At 35.3% G+C, this 27,354-nt stretch overlaps 1 protein-coding gene across 4 annotated transcripts; it reads left to right on the top strand.

The window, feature by feature from the left end:
- Nucleotides 1-2,557: 2,557 nt before the first annotated feature.
- Nucleotides 2,558-27,300, top strand: LOC128210421 (probable tRNA(His) guanylyltransferase). 4 transcript variants are annotated; one of them, XM_052914774.1, is made up of 7 exons: nucleotides 2,558-2,681; nucleotides 12,847-13,003; nucleotides 20,333-20,509; nucleotides 20,905-21,074; nucleotides 23,993-24,081; nucleotides 24,886-24,996; nucleotides 25,985-27,300. In XM_052914774.1, the coding sequence occupies exons 2-7, from the start codon at nucleotides 12,900-12,902 to the stop codon at nucleotides 26,207-26,209; spliced, it is 876 nt and encodes a 291-aa protein (XP_052770734.1). In that variant the 5' UTR covers nucleotides 2,558-2,681; nucleotides 12,847-12,899; the 3' UTR covers nucleotides 26,210-27,300. The 4 variants fall into 4 exon arrangements, with proteins under 4 accessions (XP_052770734.1, XP_052770733.1, XP_052770735.1 ...); XM_052914773.1 differs by lacking the exon at nucleotides 2,558-2,681 and adding an exon at nucleotides 8,254-8,390; XM_052914775.1 differs by lacking the exon at nucleotides 2,558-2,681 and adding an exon at nucleotides 8,751-8,802.
- Nucleotides 27,301-27,354: the final 54 nt, after the last annotated feature.

Here is a 27,354-nt window from a genome sequence, read left to right as displayed (position 1 = left end):
AGTATAACTCAATTTATCTCATTTATGTACAACCCAGTTTGATTAATATATAACATTTGCATACATAATTTGTCATAAAAAGATAAAGAGGAGATAACACTTTCGAATAAGATGTACTTTCATCAATAGAATGTGTATTGAGCCAAGACAACATTCAACCCAGCAATTACATACCGCTGTAACAACGTTACAGCAACCTTACCACCAAAGTTTTCTTAAAGGTATGCATAACGTTGTCACTTCGTAACTATGAATGTGGGTTCTTTCTTAACGTAGTGACGACGTGACTTCATTTGGCAACAGATACACAACCTTCATACAACGTTGTTACAATGTTAGATATACAAGTTGTTGGTTGGGGTAAACAAAACGCGCAAGAACATCGGTTACAATAAAAGCACACACAAAGTGGATAATGTATTACCTTGTTTGATCCATTCACGTTGCGCAAATAATTTTACTGTTTAATTGCTGGTTTTGGTGGATGATTTAAGTTAATTCTACTCTAGCTCGGCCAAGACGTATATGTCCTTCCCGCTCGAACAATAATTCACTGTTTGTGTTAGAACGCTAAATTCGAATTATTTTAATTTTCTTTCATCTAAACAAACAGAGATTGTGTTATTAAAATCATTATAAAAAGAGTGTTTCGTTCTATAATATTCGATTAAGATTGGATAGCGAGAGTACATACTATATTTATTTTCTTATTTTGAAACTGTATCTATCAATAGGACCACAACAACGTGTTCACAACGTTAGGACAACGTTTTATTTTATTTTATTTTAATTAAACTGCTAAAATAAAATATCGAAAAGTATTTACCAAAGTGAGTTCAACGTTAACATAACGTTGTCCTATCACTAAAATTTCACTATCATTTTAACACATACAACTAATTATAAGATAATCAGTTCCCGTGGATGAATAGGCCCATTTCACTTGTACTGCGTCAGTTTTAATCAGGGTCAGTCAGTAAATGTTTGGCTGTCGCAAAACTCTTCGAGCATTTTCGAACATTTTCGAACACAAATGCCACATCCACGATTCATATCGGTCAGAGTTACGTTAGTATTCGGTCAAAATGGGCCGGTATCGGTCGCTGTGCAGAAATAGCTGCGTTGATGGTGCGATGATTAGTGTCACTGGGATGCACATAGGACAGGCATATGTCGATGTGGGTTAGTGTGCGACGCAGTTGCGTCGATATTACGCCATGGAGGGTCACCGAGGGTCAGGCATGTTAATGGCTTCGATCTTCGTTGATTTAAAATAGTGTGATTTCAGTCCTGGTGTGGTCCAATCTAGTCCAGTCCAGTCCAGGGACAGTATGGATGAGCAAGTACTATTACTTTTCCAGGCTGATCTGATTGTTCAGCATCATGCCTACATGCGTGCCCAGGCCGAGGTCCTGCAGGAGCCAGTCACAGACGGCTTGCTCTTGTTCGGGAGTGAGCACCACCTCTGTGGTCTTCTTTTTCTTCTGGGCTGGACTCCGTGTCATCTTCTGAAAAATTACCACCATTAATATAATCGTCCTCCTTCTGAGTAACAACGTCTGCCTCCTCCTTGGCCTCGGCTACAATATCTTTATCGCCACGCTCACGTCCGCACCCTCTGCTCCCTGCACCACGACCACGACCACTTGGATGCTCCCCTCGCTCCACGATGGTTAAAACCTAGCCCATACCTTCAACAACTGGCTGGACCTCTACCTGGTGCTCGTCGCCTCCTGTTGGAGTGTCTCCGGGCTACATTACGGCTTTGTCCTTAATTTTCTTTATTGCCTGGATCAACGATTTTGTTGGTTTCTTTGGTGGCATGATGCCGTGGAAACAAATGTATCACTAACCAACCGTGTGTGGCGCACCCGTATTTATAGCAACCGATGGTCATGCTGCGTCAGCCTGCGCCAGTGTTACGTCAATATTCGGTCTGCTTGGGTTGTAGTTTGGTCAATATCGATACCTTATAGGCACCACTTGTCTGGTACCCAGCACACTCTGCACAACCATTCGTAGTTCCTCGGCCATTTTTTTCAAAAACAACCTCGGATGTATGCCGGTTCATCAGTAGAAGTACTTTGTATTTTTTAATTATATCGTTAACTAAATTTAGTGTTTAAGCTTGTATTTATTGATTTAAGTAAGAATCAGTTGGCAACTGATTCTTACTTAAATCAATAAATAAAGTGAAGTATTATTCTAAACTATCATTCTCAAATATAATCAGGAAGAACCATAATACAGTGTCTAAAATATAGCTAGTCTAAAATAAAAGACTATTCTATTCTATTTTCAATATAAAAAACGTAAAAAACGTCAACGTACAATTTTTTAGCCCAATTTGTAATCAAGTGGCCTACCGAGAGAGACTGCAACGCGTTCAGTAGAGATGTTTGCGGCGAACGTTTGCTGTTTGGTTTCCCGCTTAACGTGTATGCGCTGCGTTGCAACAGAGATACAAAACAAAACGTTTGCGAGCGTTTTGTAAACGCTCGCCTTACTGAACGCACTGCTGTTGACTGCCGAATAAAGTTCTGAGTCTGTTCAAAAGCTGTTGTCTGCAACGTTAATGTGTTTCAGTATGACTGCTTAAAAATATGCAATTATCCTTGAAGATGTTGCATTATTAAACAGCGTAATATAATTTAGTAAAGGAACATTTATGTAGAACCATGGTAAGCACTATTTTACCGCTTATATATTAGTTTGTGTTAATTCATCTTATGTTGTAATATGATTTCGCGACATTCTGTTGCAACACTCGCGAAGTATGGGCAACACAAGAGACGTATTTGATAAATAGTTTGCCATTAAAGTTTCTACTGAGTCAACGTTTGTTGTTGGATAGTGTTTGCGGGTAAGAACCAACTGCCCTAGTTTACTCTTTTGTAAGATCACTGTGCTAGTGACGTAGTATCGCGGAACAACCTATTTTCAACCACAACCTATTTTCGACCGCCTCCTGAAAATGGGTAAAACACTTCTATTTTGCGTCACTTCCAGTAAAAATAAGCTCCAATTGTTAACCATAACAGTAGAACTGTCAGAAAACTTCATTTGAAAAAGTAACAACTCAGCCATGGCTGAAGTGTTCTGATTGTTGTAAAACCGTGAACCGCAGCCTTTTAGAATGAAATGAAGAAAAACACTGTTTTTATCTAACTCATAATAAGATGTTGGATATTTATTTTTTTTTTTAAGTAAGGAACTAATATAAAATAGCACTATCTGGTAACATTTCTTGTTTTTATGATATTTAATAGACGCAACATCTATGCATTAACCCGGAATCCCTATCGGAATAACTACCCACTTTTGGAACAAAACAAATTGTACGTGAAGGATTTGCTATATCAAAAAATCATAAAAAAGATCAGTCAACGTACAATTATTTGGACTACATGCTAGTGATGCAGGGGTGTGAATTTGAGACTACCATTGGGCACACCAACTAACTAGTCCATTTAAACAGCTGCTTATGAGTCTTTGACGATTTTTGTTTTGATGACTCTACGTGTCCATGTCTCACTTTGTTTGCCCAGCCAAGAATGACAGATCCCAGCGCTAAGTATATTGAGCATTAAGATAACTGGCACATGCTAGATAGTTAAAAAAAATGGAGATGCTTTGTTGACAGATCGATCTGAATTTCATTTTCTTAAAACACTAAGTGTCATAAAACAAAGGTATTGGCTATAAATAATTATTGTGTAACTTTTGTGTTTTTATTTAACAATGTGCTTTCTTTCAATAATATTTGGCGATGTTGCAATTTGTAAGCGAGCTTTAGAGGCATTATAAACAATTTAGATGGTATTAGATAGTATTTGATACAAAAATAATTTTAAATGAGATTTTCATCAAATTCTGCTGCGTTTCTAACAAGGAACAGTGCGACGTAATTAATAACACCCGGCGGAAAGCAGTCAGACGTCAAAAAGTGGAACAGTGTTGTTATTTATTTGCTTAATGCTATTAAAGTGGATCAACATTCATCTGAAAATCTTTAATCAACAGTTATATCTATATATATGCATAATCAGGTCTTCTATAAGTTTGATATTGACACTGATTTGTTCATTACATTTTCTTAAAATGATGTAAGTGGCGCTTCAGACTCTGTAGTTAATCAAGCATGTCACTGTTGATTAACAATGACAATTTTGTTAACAATATAATGATAATGGATTTTCATAGCAAAAGTGTGACCATTGTTTCCCTGAGAAAAAGATGGGGAATCTGACATCTCTTTGATGACACAGACAGTAATCGCCTTCAAGGATGTCTAGCTACAATAGGATGTCCCCTGGTAGTTAAGGATGTGGTATGACAAACACTGTTTGTATATTACAATTTCTTTTATTTACAGACTTTGAAATTTATTTACTGAAATTAAAAACAACCCACAATTTTCAGACCAATTTTTTAGTCATTCTGTAGATGCAATCAGTCCGGCAAAGTCAAATTGGTCCAGACCCGGGTCATTAACTTGTATATTTGAAACAATTTTTTCACTTTAAAATGTCTCTTTTGATAAGCACATTCAAAGTATTTACTGTGACATGTGTTGGGCCTTAAACATGTTGTTTCACAATTTGTTTTTTTTTAACAGATCTTGGGTTTAAAGAACATACTTTTGTGACCTTTGTTACAGAATAGAATAAGTTTGTAACAAGTTTGGCATGGCATTATTTTTGAAAGAGTGTAATATTGCATAATGATAGACCCACATTCCTCGCTCACTCCGAGGGATATAGTCAATGATCAGGGATTTCCTCCAAGGGTTAAACTGTTGCCCTCCGAGTTCCTCTGAGTGGCTGGCTTACTGCCGAGTTAAATATGAATGATAGCGTTGGAAATTGTCCAATTTTATTATCCCGTGGCGGAACTCTGTGTCTTATCAGATAAGCAAGATATGAATTATTCTTGTTTAGAAGTTATTTTCTTTTATGCTTATGCACATTGTTAATCATAAAAGATTCTTACCAACGTTTAATTTGCATTTGTGTCTGTAAACTCCAATTGAATAGTGTCTTGAATAATAAACATTGAATCATTAAAGTATTGCCACTAATTGTATTGCATCATAAAGCAGCCTACATTTTACATCATTCTGAAACATGACCTCTGACGTCAAGCGCGTGATCAATACAATGTAGAATATACTATTTATTATTGCTGGTTAAAAATAGCTATGTCGTTTTAGGGAATTTTCCACAGACAACACAGCAAAAAGGACTTCAACCATGTGCTGAGAACTTTGAAAGTGTGTTTGACCTTCTCATTTTCCGAAAATGTGTAACCTAGCCTTTCTTGGGTGAAATGTGTTTATCAATATATTCAGTCATTAGCAAAAACAGGTTTATAAGATGCATGTGCAACTAGTGAAATACGACTGCATTCTTGTGGTAAGCTAACTTCATGCAAAACGGACAGGGGAAAAAGAATGATAGCAATTTACTGGAGCCAACATAATCGGTTGAAATATTTAAAAAAAAAAAAATGTAGATTCTTTTCAAGTGTCCGCAGAGTTTCACAGAGTTAACTCCTCGGAGGAACGCCGTGTTTGTTATTCTTCAGTCGACTGATCATTCTCCGAGTGCCTTTAATTAAAACTCTGAGGAACGCGGACAGTCGATAAATTCATTGTGTTGGCCGCGATAGCGAAATCCGCGGAGGGAAACGGGAAGTGGGTCTAACTGGTTGAGTGTACTGTAAAAATCAGTTTGGCATGGCCTCAGTTTGAAAGAGAGTAATGTTGCAACACAGAATTAGTTTGGCATGGCCTTGTTTAAAAGAGTGTCATGTTCAAAAGCAGAATCAGTTTGGTTTGGCCTTAGTTTGAAAGAGAGTCATGTTCCAACACAGAATCAGTTTGGCATGGCCTAGATTGAAAGAGTGTCATGTTTCAACACAGAATCAGTTTAGCATGGCCAAGTTGAAAGAGCGTCATGTTCCAACACAGAATCAATTTGGAATGGCCTTCTTTCGTAAGAGTGTCATGTTCCAACACAGAATCAGTTTGGCATGGCCTAAGTATGAAAGAGTGTCATGTTTCATCACAGAATCAGTTTGGCATGGCCTTAGTTTGAAAGAGTGTCATGTTTCATCACAGAATCAGTTTAGAATGGCCTTAGTTTGAAAGAGTGTCATGTTTCAACACAGAATCAGTTTGGAATGGCCTTAGTTTAAAAGAATGTCATGTTCCAACACAGAATCCGTTTGGCATGGCCTCAGTTTGAAAGAGAGTAATGTTCCAACACAGAATCAGTTTGGCATGACCTAGTTTGAAAGAGTGCCATGTTCCAACACAGAATCAGTTTGGCATGGCCTAGTTTGAAAGAGTGTCATGTTCCAACACAGAATCAGTTTGGCATGGCCTAGTTTGAAAGAGTGTCATGTTCCAACACAGAATCAGTTTGGCATGGCCTAGTTTGAAAGAGTGTCATGTTCCAACACAGAATCAGTTTGGCATGGCCTTAGTTTGAAAGAGTGTCATGTTCCAACACAGAATTAGTCTGGAGTGGCCTTAGTTTGAAAGAGTGTCATGTTCCAACACAGAATTAGTTTGGAGTGGTCACACAGAATTAGTTTGGAGTGGTCTTAGTTTGAAAGAGTGTCATGTTCCAACACAGAATTAGTCTGGAGTGGTCTTAGTTTGAAAGAGTGTCATGTTCCAACACAGAATCAGTTTGGAGTGGCCTTAGTTTGAAAGAGTGTCATGTTCCAACACAGAATCAGTTTGGAGTGGCCTTAGTTTGAAAGAGTGTCATGTTCCAACACAGAATCAGTTTGGAGTGGCCTTAGTTTGAAAGAGTGTCATGTTCCAACACAGAATTAGTCTGGAGTGGCATTAGTTTGAAAGAGTGTCATGTTCCAACACAGAATCAGTTTGGAGTGGTCTTAGTTTGAAAGAGTGTCATGTTCCAACACAGAATCAGTCTGGTGTGGCCTTAGTTTGAAAGAGTGTCATGTTCCAACACAGAATCAGTCTGGAGTGGCCTTAGTTTGAAAGAGTGTCATGTTCCAACACAGAATTAGTCTGGAGTTTCCTTAGTTTGAAAGAGTGTCATGTTCCAACACAGAATCAGTTTGGTGTGGCCTTAGTTTGAAAGAGTGTCATGTTCCAACATAGAATTAGTCTGGAGTGGTCTTAGTTTGAAAGAGTGTCATGTTCCAACACAGAATCAGTTTGGAGTGGCCTTAGTTTGAAAGAGTGTCATGTTCCAACACAGAATTAGTCTGGATTGGCCTTAGGCTGAAAGAATGTCATGTTCCAACACAGAATTAGTCTGGAGTGGTCTTAGTTTGAAAGAGTGTCATGTTCCAAGACAGAATCAGTTTGGAGTGGCCTTAGTTTGAAAGAGTGTCATGTTCCAACTCAGAGTTAGTCTGGAGTGGTCTTAGTTTGAAAGAGTGTCATGTTTCAACACAGAATCAGTTTGGAGTGGTCTTAGTTTGAAATAGTGTCATGTTCCAACACAGAATCAGTTTGGTGTGGCCTTAGTTTGAAAGAGTGTCATGTTCCAACTCAGAATCAGTTTGGAGTGGCCTTAGTTTGAAAGAGTGTCATGTTCCAACTCAGAATTAGTCTGGAGTGGTCTTAGTTTGAAAGAGTGTCATGTTCCAACACAGAATCAGTCTGGAGTGGCCTTAGTTTGAAAGAGTGAAATCAGTTTGGCATTGTCTTAGTTTTGGAAGAGTGTAATACTGCAAGTTTCATGTGTCCACCCTGTTGCTTGACCAATGGTGAGCAGAAAAATAAAATATGGAAGAATTTTTACAACCTTGTACAACATTAATATTGTCTCTATGCATTTTTTTTAATGGTATCTTGAAAACTAACAGCTACATGTACATATGCATCTTTTTATGTGAAAAATCAAAACATCCATTTGGCTGGTAGTTTAAGCCCTAGTTTAATTTGAAACAAATTAGTTTTGACACTTTTCCAGATTGACCATTTTATTTATCATTCCCATTAAGTCAGTTGGCACCACTTTATTAAAATATCAATACCACATTCTACTTCAGACATTTGTTCAATACAGTAACAACAGGACTTTAAATGGGGTTATAAAGTCTGCATAATAGGAATACTAATAGCTAATTGTATTGAGTGTAACACATTGGCAATCTGACATTGAAGATGAAAATTACGATAAAATTGCTGTTTTACGAGCTTGAGTGCTTCGCTGTTTATAATATCTTGTGAATTATTGAAAATTGTCCAATATGCAAAAATTAATATTTGATCAGGATTCAAAAATGTCAACTCATGAATTTAGCGCTTTAGCAACTAGATAGTGCTAACGTGATAAAACTTGAGCTTTTACTTTTTTGTGATACTTTGGAACGTGCTTTCTTTAATGGTCGGATTAAAGGTTAAGAAGAGCTTCTCTTTTTTTATCTTATGTATGAATTTATGTCTTGTGATATCGTCTTGTATGTTGTTCATTACTGCTATAACCTAAGTGAACTTTTTCGCTCAAATTTATTTTTCAGTATTCAAATATTTGTCCATAAAAGCACATTAACGGTTTGTGGGAAATGAATAGCAAAATTTATTCTTATTTATTTTGTAAAATTACTTCTTGCAAAGATTATTTTAATTAAAGAATAAATTGGTAAACTTGATAACCATCATTGATTTTCGGACTGAAGTTTGATAATTTGATAGATTATTGGAAATTTAAATTTTCTTGTTATTTGATCTTTTGATTTGTCAATTGCCATCAAGATTCTACTATTTGGAACTACTTAGTTAACATTGGTATATCATCACTTCATAGTCGTGTAAGTAAGTCTATAAATTATTTCAACAATTTGGTTTTAAGTGGAATTGTAAATATTGAATGATTAAGTTGAGATCATACAAACTATAATCTTAAAGATATCCTGTGTTAGGACACCTACAGACGTAAGGATTATGTTTATTTACTTATTGACCAAAATGTTAATTCCGTATGAAACTACTGCATGTCACTATCATTGTTGATATTTTCAGTACATTCAAATAAGTACATTCAAATTCAGGGCCATAGTTTCATTGACCTTCCAAATGTAGGTTCTTCGGGAGTTTTAATGTTTTGGAGATTTTAAAAATGTATGCGAGGAGTATTTTTAGCTCAACTGTTCGAAGAATAAGGAGGTTTTACTATTCGACCTGGCATTGGCTTTGACGTCCAGTTTAAGTTTAAGGGCAAGTTTGCATTTTCACTAATAACTTCACACCTTTCATTCAATTCACTTAATACACACTTATCATCACATAACTGCATATGCTACGATAGCTCTTGTTATTTTTATTTTTAACTTATTTAAGTAATTGTATTGTAATTCTGTAATGGCTGTTGTTGTTGTTTTTCAAATCAATGAGGCTGAGATATTGGAATATATTTAAGTAATTATAAATATTGCATTAAAACAGTGTGATGAAAATATACCAAAAATAAAGAAATTCACAACTCCATCATTTTTCAAACATTTTTTTTAACCTTGATGTTGTCGTTGCTGTTGTTGTGGAAATACTTTAGCCTGGGTCATAACTCCAAAACAGTTAAAAGATATTTAAATGAAAGTTTGTACAAATCATGCCAGAGATTGTACACACATGTATATATATATAAAGTAAGGCACAAATCTTTGTTCTGGTTATTTTTTTAGTTATATTCCTTGTTTGACTGAAAAAAAACAAATACAAAAAACTGACAGGTGTTGGCATCCATACATGGCACTCTTGATTTTAATGATACATGTAGATTAAAACTGCAGTTTCAGGTTAAATTTAATATTTTTTATTGTTGTTTTATATTATATAAATAAAAAAAATAGCCTTGGCTTAGGCGTGATTAAAAATCGGCGCACATAAGTATTACTTATAATGTTTACAATGACAATTCACAAATGTGTACCAAGTTCCATAAAGCTGGATATAAATAATTTGTCAAATTAAGCTCCTTCAAGGGATTAAATGAGGAAAACAGGCAAGCATTGGAATCCATTTATGGCAGGTTGTCAGGAACGGGTGGGAATAAGAATGTTAAAAGCGAAAATCTTAAACTATTACAAGATATATGACGTTGCTTTACGCACATGCATTTTTCGTAATTTTTGCACATCTTTCAATATACAGATTTATTATGGTTTCTACCAAGTAAATCCCAGTAAGTTTATAAATAGGGTCAGTATATTACTCATAAACAGATTTAAACTGGGAAACTTTATGCCCTTTTTGTTTGATTGATTGTTGCATACATTTTTTAACCATGTAAAGTGTCGTATCATCGGTCTACTAGCTTGTATTGACAATTCTAGGCTTGTTTTGAGGAAATACTGTATTTGCGGATTTTTGGACTATCTGATGATCACTAGCCGCTTTAAGTGATGAAATTCAGGAAAGTAGACGAAATACTTTATTATGATATTCCAGCCTCCTAATTGAAGGAATTATGTTAGTCCCATAGCCTAAGAAGTGAAATAGAGAATTGGGCCGAGTGTCCAGACCTTTATTAAAGTTAGTAACGTGATTATAGACATCATTGTAAACTTAATTAGATTTGAAATACATCTAATACAGTTGTCTTAAAACTTGTTAGACATACTGAAGATCACAAGTGTATTCATTAAACTTCCAGAGCAGTTAAGATTTGAAAGTTAACAACGATGATGTTAACAACTACGTTCACTTTAAATAAGTTCTGAACAATCCGCCCATTTATATGTAAATGTAGGCGTTATGCACCAGTCAATTGTAACCACGGCCCCCCCCCAGGTCCGGGGAATAGCGGGGACTTTGACTTTCAGTCCAGCCAACCCCGGCTAAAATTCCTGCCCTGCGGGGACGAACAGATGGTAAAATCCCCACAAATGTCCCAGCACCCCAGGGACCCTAGGTAAGGCCCATTCCCCGCTGTATTTAAAGCGAAGACAAAACCACTGCATTTACCCGGCACTGCGGGGCCACCTGAAAGGTAACAACACGGCACATTTCCCTGGCTATCCCCGGTATACCCCCAGACCTGTGGGGGGGGGGGGGCGTGGTTACAATTGACTGGTGCATTATATAGCTGCAAAGTTTTTCAAAAAGTAGGAGACTCATATATGAGCTCCGGTTTATTTAGATAAATCATTATTTCTTGATTTATTTATCATTAACGCAAGAGATCTTACAAACACTTCTAAAGTTGAATTTTGTTATTGCAAATATAATTGATTTGTTATTGCTCCATAAATTGACTTGTTATGTTCAGGTGTACTTTACTTTGAAGTAATATCAAATTTATGTGCCACTTTATTTATCATAAATTATTCCATGTAGTAAAAGAAATTGTGAAATCATTTTGTAGGTCGTATTTGAAAGGAATTATGGTTAATCATATTTATTTTTGTGATATACACTCAAGATATGGTTAGTACTACAACATGATAAAAATTCTTTTATTGATATACAATTTGGTTGGACCCAAAGTTAGAAACAATATAAGACAAACAGCCCTCCTCGCTTTGCAAGTTGTTAAATTAATGTGTATGATTTTTATGGTGATGAAAAAAGGTTTTGTACATTCTGAACAAGATTTTGCCAAAGATATTTGGTTCCAAATTTAATATTGTCAGTTCTCAGGTATTACAGATTTTTTGTTGTTGAATGGAACAGAAGTGTAATAAGTTTTATCCCTGTTGAGGTTTAATGACATTTTGGGAGAAGTTTATGATCATTGTACGTGATTTTATTGTAAAGAAATTTAGCTGTATGTTATATTGAATGGTAAGTGTGGTACAAATAAATGTTGTCCTTTTATCGTCTCAATACAATGCATCAAAAGAAATGGAATGAAATTGAGGCGGTCTCACAGAAATATTGTTTAATCAGATGTTGAAAGGCACATGTTGTGAGCACTTGCCACCTTTAAATTGTGACTAAGCACACATTAAATTTGTTTCCTTTCACAAAATATGTCTGCATGATGTTTGGCACGAGTTGCTTAAGCTCTTTAACTTACAAGTCTATGCAACAGTATGTTGGCACAATTTTGTGTATTTTGGTGGTACTTTCTGCATATGCAACGTGCCTTGGTTGGTTAGCTAAGGAGCACTCCCAAAATGAGGTACTTTATGGTACTCTCTGCATTAACAACATGCCTTAGGTTATTGCTTAGCTAAGGAGCATTTGGGAAATGTGCTACTTTATGTTACTCTCTGCTATATGTTGTTGCTTTGGTAACGAGCGCTCTCCAGTGGTTCTTTGTGGTACTCTCTGCCTCCGCAACCGGCCATATTTTGTTGCTTTGGTAACGAGCGCTCTCCAGTGGTTCTTTGTGGTACTCTCTGCTTTGGCAACTTGCCTCAGGTTGTTGCTTAGGTAGGGAGCACTCATGCAATGTGGTACATAATGGTACTTTCTGCCTATCAAACTTCCCTCAGGGAGCGCCTTAGCAAGTTGTCTCTAGTTAATTTTTAATTTTAGTGGTTTACTTAACAGTACTTACCTTATATAACAAAATCGGTCCATTGTAGATTTTGGATTTATTCTAAATTTATACTTCAAGATAAAATATGAAATATTATAATTGTATATCAATCTTGATTAAAATAAGATGCACGTTCATGAAAAAAGTAAGACGATTTGTTTTTCTATTAAGTTCTTTATTTGGCGCTGTATTAATAATTTTTATGTCAATTCAAACAGCACTTTTCACTTCAAATTCACAAAATATACAAGATGGTAAGAATTGAGGAGGAAACCATTTGCTTATATCAAGCATGTTTGCATATTATGGTAAATAAAATACAGCCTTACTCAATTGTTAATTCAACAATCATATGATTAATCTGTTTCAGGAGAGGTTTTCATTCATAAAAAACAGTTGATGTAACCCAGTAAGCGTCCAGCCATGGCCAAAAGCAAGTTTGAATATGTGAAGCAGTTTGAGACAGAAGATCGACTTCTACCAAACTGCTGGATTGTTGTTCGTATTGACGGCAAGGGATTCCACAGGTATATGATCTGATAGTTGAATACCGCAATAAGCTTCGCAAAAGCTACTTTTTTTTGGCCAATAATGCACAAAGCTTCGCAAAGCTGCGCTTTTCTGGTAAAAAAGGAGCTTCGCAAAAGCTGCGCTTTTTCAGGGAACAATTTAAATGCTTTGCAAAAGCTGCATTTTTTTTGGCCAATACCGCATCGTTCTGCGAAGCTTTTAGCAACGCTTTTGCGAAGCTTTCAACACCACTTTAGCAAAGCTTTAGCAAAGCTTGTTTGGCACGGGTAGGACCAAAAAAGATGAAGCACCTGTATTTATAGACTTGTGCCCTAAAAGATGTGCAGGGCCATATCTACAGATTCTGGCCCCCAATAAGGCTTATCTTGTCAAAACATGAAAATGGTGCTTATTTTGCTGAAACACTGTTTGTCGGTCAGCCATTTTTTAGAATAAACCTGTTCCCTACTGTATTATTGTAATGTTACTCACAACCAAGTTTTCCTTACAAGGTTTTAAGTTGTCAGAGTAAGATCAGTAGTTAGCGCACTCCCTTTTCGCCAAGAAGACCCGGGTTCAATTCCCGGCCTGGGCACATGTGAGTTTGGTATTAGTGGTCACCACGCAGGACAAGTGGGTTCTCTTCGGGTACTAGGGATTCTTGAATAACACAAGACCACACCCTCATGGAACGTCTTGCCATAAAGAGTGACTTAGTTTAAGTTATCATAACTTTCTTCACAATCATTGCAAAGTAAATAAAGTTTATACTTCTTCATTTTAAGTGCTCTTGGTCTTAAAAATGATATTTATGTATGCCCCTTCTGATAGAACAGATTCTAAAGCGACATCATAAATCCTGTTTTCAAAACATAAAAATTTGCACTTATTTTGCTGTAAGACTAAAATGAATCTGTCTGTCGGCTATGTTGTTGACTTATAATAAAAACACAATGACAACTTTGTAACAGTTTTAAAGTGCTATAGGGTTTTTAAAAATGACATACAAGAACTGGAATGACTAATTCCCACAAACTATCAAGCTTCACCTTAAATAATTTCCTGATTGAAATTTTAACAATTGCCTATTATAACCTGACTTTGGGTTGACACCTATCTGTTGAAAGATTATTAGTTTTATGATTACCTAATGACCATCAACAGGCATAAACAGCTCAACAAAGCTTGTTAAAGCTGTTTTTATGATTTTGATTTGACATTGATGTGAAGTTTCTCGGAAATAAATACTTTTTTGAAGTCTGAATGAAAAGAACTTACCACATTTGGTAGTGTGGTTTGATAAATTATTCCCTGTGAAAATGATATACTTTTAAGAAAGTTAGGTCATAACTAGTTTGCCTTGCAAATATCTGCATATGTATTAGAAAGTTTTATTGACCATTTAATATTTTCTTATATATTTCTTCCATTGAAATTTGGAAATTTTTATGATTGTCAACGACCACTTTCACTTTCCACAACGATCCCAGTCAATCTTTAAGTGAAAAGGAAATGTCCCTCATTATTAAGGCAGCTTAGAAAATGGCACTTAGGCCTAAAAAAAAAAGTTCATGGGCAAGATCACAATGTAAAGTCAAGGGCATCAGCCCTGCCTTTCAGGTATGATCGATATCTCTTACACCAACTGAGGGATACATGAATTTAAGTCACAATTGGGTAAAATGTATGTTCGAACTATGTTGAGTTCAATGTCGTGCTAATGAGGCCGTAGTTAATGCCTTGTGTTTCTCTTGTGTCTGCTCTATTAATTTTAAAATTCTTAAACTTAAGGTTTTTCTAAGGAACACGCCAATTTAAGATGCAGATTCCATTTTGAAACCTTGTCAGTTTAAAGTCGTGGTCACACTCTCAAGTTTGAGATTGAACCTTGTGTTTTATGTATGCTCCATACATGTATCTGCATACATATTAAAAGATGTTTTTGAAATTCAGGTCACTTGTTGGAGTTGTTCTATCCATTAGGGCACCATTTAAAGCCCATTTTTCACTGTGCCATCTCAAGGTCAGGGTCACAGTACTGTCCAGTATGTTAGCCTTGCATTTCCTGTCAGCTCCATATCTCCTTCATATAATGATATGAATCTAGCTTGACTTAATATTTTACTCATCAAAGTGTAGTATAAAACTCATAATGGAACCATGCCTGCAAAGTAAAGGTCAAGGTCATGCAAACTTAAGGTCAAGGTCACGCTTCTAGTCTCGGGATTATATGTCTTGCATTTTATGTCTGCTTCGTCTTCATGGCTGTTTTAGGTGGGGCTTTATCACTGTCGTTTTAACTGCCTTGATTGATTGAAACGTTTTCTTCAACATATTATACAACACTAACCTACAAGTACAGAACATACATGTTACGAGTAATTGAATAGAAATGCTTTGTCATGCAATCATTATTCATTATTTTATGAAATGTTGCAAATTCAACCTCCTTATTTTTTTTACAGACAATGAGCTTGACCTTAGTAATATTTCACACATTTTTTGTTCAAACTATCAATTAATACTGTCAACCTATTTATTCCACATCTTTCATGCTGTGATCTATGCTTGTCGCTTCATTTCCATTGGCTATCAGAAATGTAAATAGGGCGTACGGTTATTCTATTGATACATATGTACTCAATATATATGTAGTGTTATGTTATGCATCCTGTATTTTGTAATTTATGTTATTTTGTGCAAATTGATGGATTATGCTTTTTCTGTTAATTGAATTAGCTTTTTGATGATTAACTTTTAAATGTCAACTTTTGACTTTTTGTTTTGACAGCTATGATTTTATTCAATGTTGTTGATGTATCATTTAACCCATATGCCCTCATGTGTTTTATACTATAGGTATTATGGGTTCACTTCACCCAACTTAAAATTGCTTGGGTGAGCTTAAAATGTCCACAGGGTTGTCCACTCTCCAACCTAAATGATATCCAATCTCTATCAAATTTGTTCATTATGTTTATCGCACCAATGCTAGTATGATAACTATCCTGATTGATTCAGTTTTCACTAACTTGAGAAAATGTTTTCGAAACATAACAATTATGTTTACTGATATAAAATCTTTTACTGCATGTATTTCAATTACATCACAATTATGTCTCCCCCTCTCTGGGGGAGACATATTGTTTTTGCCCTGTCCGTCAGTCCGGTAGTCCGGTAGTCCGTCAGTTCGTCCGTACGTCACACTTCGTTTCCGATCGATAACTGGAAAACCGCATGACCTAGGATCACCAAACTTGGTAGGGAGGTTGGTCATGAGGTGTAGAAGATCCCTATTGTTTTTGGGGTCACTAGGTCAAAGGTCAAGGTCGTGGCGACCCCCAATGTAAAAAACATTTCCGCTCAATATCTTGACAATGGTTTGACCTAGGTTCACCAAACTTGGTAGGGAGGTTGGTCATGAGGTGTAGAAGATCCCTATTGTTTTTGGGGTCACTAGGTCAAAGGTCAAGGTCGCGGCGACCCCCAATGTAAAAAACATTTCCGCTCAATATCTTGACAATGGTTTGACCTAGGTTCACCAAACTTGGTAGGGAGGTTGGTCGTGAGGTGTAGAGGATCCCTATTGTTTTTGGGGTCACTAGGTCAAAGGTCAAGGTCGCGGCGACCCCCAATGTAAAAAACATTTCCGCTCAATATCTTGACAATGGTTTGACCTAGGTTCACCAAACTTGGTAGGGAGGTTGGTCGTGAGGTGTAGAGGATCCCTATTGTTTTTGGGGTCACTAGGTCAAAGGTCAAGGTCGCGGCTACCCCCAATGTAAAAAACATTTCCGCTCAATATCTTGAGAATAGTTTGACCTAGGTTCACCAAACTTGGTAGGGAGGTTGGTCGTGAGGTGTAGAGGATCCCTATTGTTTTTGGGGTCACAAGGTCAAAGGTCAAGGTCGCGGCGACCCCCAATATAAAAAACATTTCTGCTCAAAATCTTGAGAACGGTTTGACCTAGGTTCACCAAACTTGGTAGGGAGGTTGGTCATGAGGTGTAGAAGATCCCTATTGTTTTTGGGGTCACTAGGTCAAAGGTCAAGGTCGCGGCGACCCCCAATGTAAAAAACATTTCCGCTCAATATCTTGAGAATGGTTTGACCTAGGTTCACCAAACTTGGTAGGGAGGTTGATCATGAGGTTTAGAAAACTCCTATATTTTGGGGGGTCACAAGGTCAAAGGTCAACGTCGCTGTGACCTCTAATGTAAAAAAATATTTCCGTGCAATATCAGGAGAATGCTTTGATCTAGGTTCACCAAACTTTGAAGTGAGGTTGGTCATGATGTCTAGTTGATTTTGCAATCAGTTGGTCAAAGGTCAAGGTCACTGACCTTGAGGTGAAGAACCGGTTTCTGCTCAATAACTCAAGAACGTTTACACCCAGGAACTTCATACTTGGTATGCCAGTTAGTCATGACTAGTTGATGGCCCCTATTGATTTTGGGATCCATCATTGATTATTTCTCACCTACGACCACACAATGGGGGAGACATGCGCTTTTTCAAAAAAGCAATCTCTAGTTTTTTCAGTGACTTCTCAACTCCAAAGTTATCATACAGTTGATGGCTCCAACTCACTTGGATCAAACTGGATGTTAAGGACCACTTTTTTATACTGAAAGAAAACATTCCTGATTGAGCTAATGGGGTTTGACTGTAATTATATTTTAATTAACTTCCAAATCACTAGAGCATAATGTTCATCAACATGAAGAATTCCAAAACCAGCAAAATTGTGATAGGCAATTCTAAGTTATGGCCCTTCATTCATCAGAATTTAAACAAGGTCAGTTTATTCACTTTCTAACTTACAGCCCTTCTGTTGAACCATCGTCAGATACCTCGGATACACTACTGCGCTATGCTTTGTTGTGTACAGTGAGCAATTTGGCTAAGAAAATCTTGTAGTCATGAATAATAATTGAGGCAGTTTCATTGGTTCCGCAAGGAAACCTCTCTGGAAATCTAACTTACACATATGCACAGACACCGATAATAAAGTTTTCCCATATGTACTCTGGCGAAACCTTGAATAGAACTTTGTTCGCCTGATCACTAAATATTTTAAAGCTGGTACTTAGACCACATGCCTGCCGAGCATTGCATATTTAATTGTAACATGCGATTTCATTAGAAGGATATTTGTCCCCCCTGCCTCATGCATATTCCTATAAACGAGACTTTGTAAGACAACTTTCCCACGGTAGTGTACATATAAAGTGTAACAGAAAAAAGTACCATGGTTGCTGTCGATGTTGTCGAACTTGGTATTGTAATTTCATGTATCCAGAAATAAATATTTAGGTGAAGTTATTTCCTTATCTGATGTATATATTTTAATGTACATATATTACGATAATGTGCCTGTTGTATTTGATACCTGACGAAAACTCTGACAGGCCGATAGAAACCAGTTGTGATCCTGGTATTTTGCCTCCCTGCAAATCATTGTTATTCATAGTATGCAGACTTTTACACACTGATCTATAATGTAAAATAAAATTATTAAAATATTAGAGATTAATTGTGTATTGTTAGACTTTTAGGAAGTGGTTTAGTTCATACATAAACTGCTCCAAAATGTCAATGACTTCACTTGGTATTTGTTTATGTCTTGTTATGTTTTAAATATTGTCAAATATCTATGTTGCTTGAAAAAGGCGAAATAATTATATGTTTATATCTTTTGACAGCGGCAGCTAAATGCTATGCAGACAATTCAATCAGAATGAAACTTGGTGACAGTGTTTATGGGCCTAATGTCTCGGTCAAGTTCAATGGTGGGATAAATCATTCAAATGACACCAAGGCTTGTCCGTATTAACGAACGTCTTGAGTCTGAGTTTGAGACTTAAGCTAAGGATATGAATTCTTAAAATTCTTGTTTCAAACCGTCTTTAATAGAGCTTTTTTTACAAACAATGGGAGTCTGATTATAGAATAGTTTATTTTTAACATAAACATAGAGAAAGAGTAGTTGTTTCAGTGTAAGATTGTAATATTTTTCAAGGAGGGAGCACCAAGAGCTGTTTTTACTTTTGGTGTAGAAATGAGGTGAAATGTACACGTAATGCAATCTTATACTAAATCAAACATTTTTTTTATGATATACATAAGGATTTTAAGAGGAGTGAAGATTTGAAAGTTAACAACGATGATTTTAACAATGCTGTAAATTGTAACAAAGTTGTGAAGAATCAGCTCATTATTTATAGTGACTTACAAAGATGCTGAAAAAGCGGTTTGACTGCCAATATTATTAATATTATTTTTCTAAATTGAACATGTTTATTTTACAACAATTGTAAAACAAGGCGTTACATTATATTCAACACTCTCTTTGGCAAGCTGTCTGATTAAAAAACAAAAAAAGATTGGCGGATCAGCAAAACAATGCACATGTTGTTTGTACAAATAATTAAGAATTACGTAAAACACAATTTTTAAAAAGAGTTATTATGTTGAAGGCCATAACAAATGAATGAATCATTTGAATAATTTTGTAATCAAAATAAAATCTGAAGTTGGACATTTAATATTCCAAAATCCATGGTTTAATTTTCTATTAAGGAAATGACCTAGTCATTGTTGTTTTGAAAGGTTGTCTTTATGAAAGGCAGATATATATAATTATGAATTATTTTATGAATCAAATTACTTATGTTGCCTGTCAAATATTTTACATTGATTGACTGTCTTATGATTTATTTTCATTATCTTATTAAAGCTGCAATCTCACACATTGACCGTGTTGACAGTGTTTTGTTTTTTGCTGTCTTTGAATGAGCTAATTTTTGCGTCTGGAAACTAGTGATACAAGACAGATGACATAAGATCAGACCTCAGTTTTCCAATTTCATCATGGCTAAAAGCGTTAATAATGTTTTAAGAAATATAACTTTAACCTATTTGTTTTATTGTGAGTAATCTTATAGGACTGAAATGAAGGCATTGATACTACAATCAGCTGACTCTGAGACAAAAACTAATACAAACGTCAACACTGTCAATCTGTGAGAGTGCAGCATTATGGGGGTCAGCATCTACTTGATGGACACATTCTTAACTGTTTGAGATGATGAAAAAAATCTGACTTGAGAAATGATGCAGATTAATGTAAAACTTTCTTAAAAATTGTTAGAACTGTCTAATGACACTAAAATGTCGAAATTGATATTGTTTATTTTTACTTTCTTAGTGTTTTTTAATAGGATTTTTTTCCCAAAAACCAAAAGCTAGAGTGTATACCACATATTAAATGGGTAAAATGGCCCTGCATGTAACACAGAAATTGCAGGTCTGGTTATACGTTTATAATTGATATATTTTTCCAGGTTTTCAGAACAGCACAATTACATCAAGCCAAATGATGACCGTGCTCTTGACCTGATGTCGAAGGCAGCAGAGACTGTCATGGAGGAGTTTAAAGACATTGTCTTGGGGTATGGACAGAGTGACGAATACAGCTTCGTGTTCAAGAAATCTACCAATGTCTACAATCGAAGGGCAAGGTAAGTTGCATTAACTTTTTTTTGTTTTTGTCTTAGCAAAGCATAGATAGCCTTAAAAAAGATTATTTTGGATTAACCATATCCACCAGGTTTAATATTTGCGAAGCTATGATGATATGAACTGTCCACTTACATATTACATATTCTTTACATAAGATTCCTAACAAGAATGATTGAAGTATGATAAATGGAATATATCCATTCAATTATTTTTTGTTTCGAAAAATAGTTTAGGTATTGTGATAGCATGGTTGACCTTGGCGTTAACTCTTTGCGTGAATTCCTGTATTATGAACTTATAAGGCTACATTAATCTTTGCATAAGGCAAAGATTGGATGATTTTGATCTCTGTATTAGGATACATTCATTTAATTTTACTTGTTGTACACTTCAGCAAGCTAGCCACGAATGTTGTAAGCCTGTTTGCGTCTTCATTTGTGTACTTCTGGCCTCGCTATTTCGGGACTCAGATGATGCAGTACCCCCCTGCGTTCGACTCGCGTACAGTGATTTACCCCACAGACAAAAACCTCCGAGACTACCTCAGCTGGCGACAGGCAGACTGTATGTTTGAAATACAACTAGTTTGTTGTAAATTGTACTTGACCTCATTGTACTTAATTTATGGTGTTTGTCGAAATTAACCTCCATGTATTAAAGTTATGAACCAAAATAATATATATGTTTATATTTTTAATTTAGTGTAATATCATTACACAATGGGGAAGCAGGTTTGTTAAAAGATAATAGCAGGTATGCTTGGAACAAAGTTTTCAGTTCAAGAGCCAAAATCAGATAAACACTCATAAAACGATACACCTGGTGCATTTATGTCAGCAAGTATATCATTAAGGACAATTACTGTAAAAACTCTCTCGGTGTATTACATTTTGTACAAATTAATAAGAACTCACATGTTTGTTGCATAAATAGAGGATAATTGTTTGTTTCAGTGTAAGATCGTACTGTATTTCACTGAATGAGCACCAATATTTATGTTTCACAAGTGGCATAGCCATGAGTGCATTATTGAGTTTTGGTGTTCGCAAGGTTTAAATCATGATTTGACCTTAAATTTTAAAACTGTGAAAAATATCAAATTGAAACTTTCACTTAAACAGTGAAATATCAATTTTATTTCACTGATAAATCTATAAACGACCGGAAAGCATAAAACAAGACACTGTAATTTTGGCTTTTCTCCAAGGTTGTATTTTTTTTCAAAGAAACTAGTCAATGTGCTATGCCCTTGATGTTGTCATCTGCAAGTTGCCTGTTAAAATATCATTAAGAAAACTGTGCTTTCGAAAGAAAATAAGGTCTGCCAAGTATTTGGGAGTTTCATGGCCACAAAAAATTATAAAGTATAAACACACACATATACACAAAAACAGTCATAAGTTGTGAATAATAAATACAAATTCATGAATATGCTATTATTTGTGGTTTTTCTAAGTTGTCCTCTCAGTATTAATTTATTTATTAGTCGCGCAATCCTGAAACTTTTGTTTGTTAAATGGTTTTGTATCTTGTGACTCGTCACATGAATCAAGTTTAATGTTTGGTTTTAAATAATTAATTAATGTGCAGTATGATACATAGAGTGTCAAAAAACCTCAAGACTATTAAATTCGCTTGAATAATTAAGAATATAACGTGCACTTGTGTGGGTTTCGATATGATTAATAGCCATACCTGCAGATAATATAAAGGATTGTAGATAATAACATTCCCTGTACTTTGTTCTATTTCTTTCATTTAAAGGTGAATCCAGTTCTATTTCTTACATTTACTCTTGAATCCAGTTCTATTTCTTACATTTAAACTTGAATCCAGTTCTAATTTTTACATTTAAACTTGAATCCAGTTCTATTTCTTATATTTAAACTTGAATCCAGTTCTAATTCTTACATTTAAACTTGAATCCAGTTCTATTTCTTACATTTAAACTTGAATCCAGTTCTATTTCTTACATTTAAACTTGAATCCAGTTCTATTTCTTACATTTAAACTTGAATCCAGTTATATTTCTTACATTTAAAGTTGAATCCATTCAGCAAGTATGCTTTTAGAAATGTCCTGTTGACATTAGAGACCACTTATTCATGTTTCTTTAAACCCCATTTGTAAAAAAAAAAAGTTGACAGGCTATTTCCATGCTGACATAGCAATGATTGACCATCAAAACTATACATTAAGTTAAATTATGCCTTTTACATTTTAAAAAATGACCGACCAACAGGTTCTACACAAACCAAGTGAGACTTCCCTCCTGAGGCCATGATTACAAACAGTCTCAAGTCTTAGTTAAGAATGGCAAAACTGCAACTTACTTAAGACTCAAATGGCAAAACTGCATCTTACTTAAGACTCAAATGGCAAAACAGCATCTTACTTAAGACTCAAATGGCAAAACTGCATCTTACTTAAGACTCAAATGGCAAAACTGCATCTTACTTAAGACTCAAATGGCAAAACTGCATCTTACTTAAGACTCAAATGGCAAAACAGCATCTTACTTAAGACTCAAATGGCAAAACTGCATCTTACTTAAGACTCAAATGGCAAAACTGCATCTTACTTAAGACTCAAATGGCAAAACTGCATCTTACTTAAGTCTCATATGGCAAAACTGCATCTTACTTAAGACTCAAATGGCAAAACAGCATCTTACTTAAGACTCAAATGGCAAAACAGCATCTTACCTAAGACTCAAATGGCAAAACTGCATCTTACTTAAGACTCAAATGGCAAAACTGCATCTTACTTAAGACTCATATGGCAAAACTGCATCTTACTTAAGACTCAAATGGCAAAACTGCATCTTACTTAAGACTCAAATGGCAAAACTGCATCTTACTTAAGACTCAAATGGCAAAACTGCATCTTACTTAAGACTCAAATGGCAAAACTGCATCTTACTTAAGACTCAAATGGCAAAACTGCATCTTACTTAAGACTAAAATGGCAAAACTGCATCTTACTTAAGATTCAAATGGCAAAACTGCATCTTACTTAAGACTCAAATGGCAAAACTGCATCTTACTTAAGACTAAAATGGCAAAACAGCATCTTACTTCAGACTCATATGGCAAAACTTCATCTAATTAAATCTCAAATGGCAAAACTGCATCTTAGTTAAGACTCAAATGGCAAATCTGCAAATCTTCATTTCATTGTAACTTTCTTTCTAGTTGAGTTTTTGGGTGGAAATTTGCTAAATTTTATTACTATTTGAAATAGTACAATTATTCATATATTTTTGTAAAAACGAATGGATCAGTGTTTAAACTTTGACCTGAGACTGTTCATTATAATGGCCCTTGGAAATAGACTTAATAATATTTATGTCCCGAGATTCCAAATTTAATTCATTATTCATAGAAATTACCAAACATAACTTTTAGTACTGATTGGTGAAAAGGTTGCTATTTTACAATGAAAAGCCAATTATTTTTAATAATAGTTGTTTTTTGTTACAGGCCACATCAACAACCTATATAACACCTGTTTCTGGAAGTTGATACAAGAGAAAGGACTCACGCCCGCACAGTCTCAGGAGAGGCTTAAGGTGATATGTTGTTTTACATAGTTTGTGAAATTAACATTCAAATCCACCTAACAAAATTATACCTGTCCAAAACAAATCCCAAATGTCAAACAAAACTGTTGGAAAAAGGTTTTCAGGAGAGGATTGAAACTGACTGAAATATATTACATTGAAAATACGTACTAATAATATCTGTCATGTGTTCCCGTTCCGGATAGAAAAATCCAACCCGAGGGCACCTGCGTTGCCAGGTAACGAGGCTTGCCAAGTTAGCGGCTACGCAGCGTGCCCGAGGGTCAGATTTGTATTCACTGCATACGTCAATAAGTTCCTTCGACATCACGTCTTTTAAAGGTTATTTTGTTTTGTTTTTTTAAAGTTTATTTTTGTAAAGTTAATGTTAATGGAACTCATCTATTTAAATCTCATAATTATGATTACATGAAGTGTATTATAAAAGAAATTGAAATTATTACGTCACAGCGCGACTGACTCATCTGGTATGGGGGGATGCCAGATGGAGTTTTCCAGCACGGCTAAATTCACCTAAAATGCCGATCCAGTGTGCTAGAAAATAATGTTAAGAAACACATATACCTTTCTTTTAATTTGATTTTGAAATTTGCCAGAAATTGACTTCAGTTAAGAAATGACTCTAAGATGTTTTATGAATACCAGCCGGCCCAGAAATTTTTACCTATTAGTTAACTGTATTTTTTTTATAAGATTAAGATTTGCACTTTTGAATCTTGAGCCCAAGTAAGAGCCTAAATTTGGGCTCAGCATCATGCATGGGTTACATTACACTATTTTCTATACTTCCAGGGCACAATGTCAAGCGACAAGAATGAGCTGCTATATAAAGAATTTGAGATCAACTACAACAACCTGAGTGCCCTGCACCGGAAGGGAACCATCATCATACGCACCCCCAAGGTAAGAAATTTTGTATTGCCTCATTTATCATTTAAGTATTTCGTCAAGAATTTTTGCTGGTCTGTTTTTCAAAGAAGAATAGAGTGGAGTTCTTGACATAATTTTCGTGGATGCTGTGCAAAGTCTTTAACCTTGGGTCTAAACCCCTTTCTTTCATATAGAAGTGGCCACATCAGCCACCCCTAGTTTTATCCCCTTTGTTTTATTACGTAAGAGTGAAATGGTGTATCTGTGAAGCTATTGATAGACAGGTCAAAGCGTGAATCTCTCAAGGGCTTAAAAATATGCTAACATGAAACTTGGTTATCCAATCACTATTCCTGGGTGAGAAATAGTAATAATTATTGACAAACCTCCGAGCAGGGATTGAACCATTGACCCCCTTTTCCTAGTGAAAATCCCACAACCAACTTTGACAACTATAATTGTTGAGTTATGCCCCTTGTCAGATTGAGAAAAAAGCATTGGGAACACCTTGACCATTCTCCATCGAAGACAACCTCTGATGTATAGGGCTGGTTTACAATGTCAGAAATCTTTACATTTAACAACACTGCAAGTAGATGGCGTAGCAATTTCAATTAAGCAGTTAATGACTTTACTCTTGAAAATCATAATTATTTTTGCAATAATACACTACACTGGCAAACAAATTAAACTTACATAATTATACAAAGTTCCTGTTAATACACTACAAATAATTAAACTATCATTTATAAGTGTATGAACAACTTCCGGCATACATCAGAGGTTGTTTTTGATGGAAAATGGCCGAGGTGTTCCGAATGGAGAAAATAGCTGACTGTTTACGTTCCTTTGCAGTGCTCTTTTTCATGTGAAGAGTCTTAGCCAACATGTTTGATAAACCTTGCTCATTCAGATATAAATGATAAACCTCTCTAGATATCCTTCTAATCATTTCAACTTCAATCTCTCTTCAAAAATATATCTATATATTCATGTTATTTCCATGTTTGTATTATTTCAGCAAGATCAGGAGAATGGTGACCTTGACATTCTAAAGTTACAGTTGACCCCCTCAGGTTCTTCCACTGCACGTGGAGGTCTCAGTTCAAGGTCACCAAGGCCAATGACAGGTGGTGCAAGGTCAGTCAAAAGGTCAAGGCCAGATATACAGAGACTTCATATAGACATGATCGGCGAACAGTTTTGGACAGACTTTCCAGAGATTTTAGATCCTCCAAAAAGATAGCCTATAACAAGACTTCTAAAGTGTTTGTATAACTTGGGAACTTTGTGGATTTTATGAGTTACAGTGAGTTTATCTTGATTTGATCAGTCTGGGAAATTACCAGTTGATCTAAAAGCTGTGATAGTCTTGTTTTAGTTAGGAGAGTTGGTGATGTCTCCGCAATCCTCATGTTTACTGGAATTTGATAGTGTCTCTTGTCAAACTTGTTCTGAATGTTTGCTTTCTTAAACATTTTCTTAATTTAAGAAAGATTTTAATGAACATAACATGATCATACAAGCGCAAGCCAGGAGGATCATGCACTCCTTATAAAAACCATCTGTTTTGTACATAATCTTATTTTACACCTTGCGTCAAATTCATTTGGATATAAAACGCTTAAAGGTGATTTTATTGTATCAATTTGATTTTGCAATACATTTAGATATTATTTTTAACTTACTGCAATTAGCTTTGTCTAAGATACTAATCTTGACATATCTTTGTTGTATATAGATTTAAATCAAATTATATTTGTACATTTATGATTTTAAATAAAAACAACACTACTTGAACTTAGTCTTCTGATAAATAAGAATAATGGCGTTTGCTTCAGAACCTTGTTAAAGTTACGATATCGTCATTAACTTTGAAAGGCGATATATTTTACGTTGTGCTCATGTAAATCAAGCACAGCTGAACCAGTTGTTTTAAAATTTTGTAAGAATTTAAGTTCTGCAGATCACAAGTGTGTCCATGAAACCTGCTGAGTAGTAATACTTGACTGTTAACATTGATGAAGTTAAAGTTGCACTCTCACAGATTTACCGTTTTTACAACTTTTTCATTTTTTGTCTTGGAATGAGCCAATTTTTGCGTAAATATTTGCAAACCAGTGATTAAAGACTGCTGACAAAAAATCAGATCATAGATTTTCATATTTCCGTTAGAAAATTAATGTTTTATGGCTTAAACCGTTACTAACGGTTTAAAAAAAATGCATAAAACATCAATTTTTGAACTTAAATATAAAAATCTGCGGTCTGATTTTTTGTCAGCAGTCTTATATAACTGGTTTCTATAGATTTTCCCAAAAATTGGCTTGTTCCAAGACAAAAAATAAAAAAAAGTTGTCAAAACGTTCAATCTGCGAGAGTGCAGCTTTA

The sequence above is a fragment of the Mya arenaria genome, chromosome 12, assembly GCF_026914265.1.
Source record: "Mya arenaria isolate MELC-2E11 chromosome 12, ASM2691426v1".
Lineage (NCBI taxonomy): Eukaryota > Metazoa > Mollusca > Bivalvia > Myida > Myidae > Mya > Mya arenaria.
The sequence above is the reverse complement of the archived record's forward strand: the minus strand, read 5'-3'. Positions and strand labels throughout refer to the sequence as shown.

Coding starts and splice junctions, on each gene's coding strand:
- LOC128210421 (XM_052914774.1), top strand. CDS start 12,900: ATGGCCAAAAGCAAGTTTGAATATGTGAAGCAGTTTGAGACAGAAGAT. Junction 13,004..20,332: donor GACGGCAAGGGATTCCACAG/GTATATGATCTG, acceptor ATATTTTTCCAG/GTTTTCAGAACAGCACAATT. Junction 24,997..25,984: donor TCATCATACGCACCCCCAAG/GTAAGAAATTTT, acceptor GTATTATTTCAG/CAAGATCAGGAGAATGGTGA.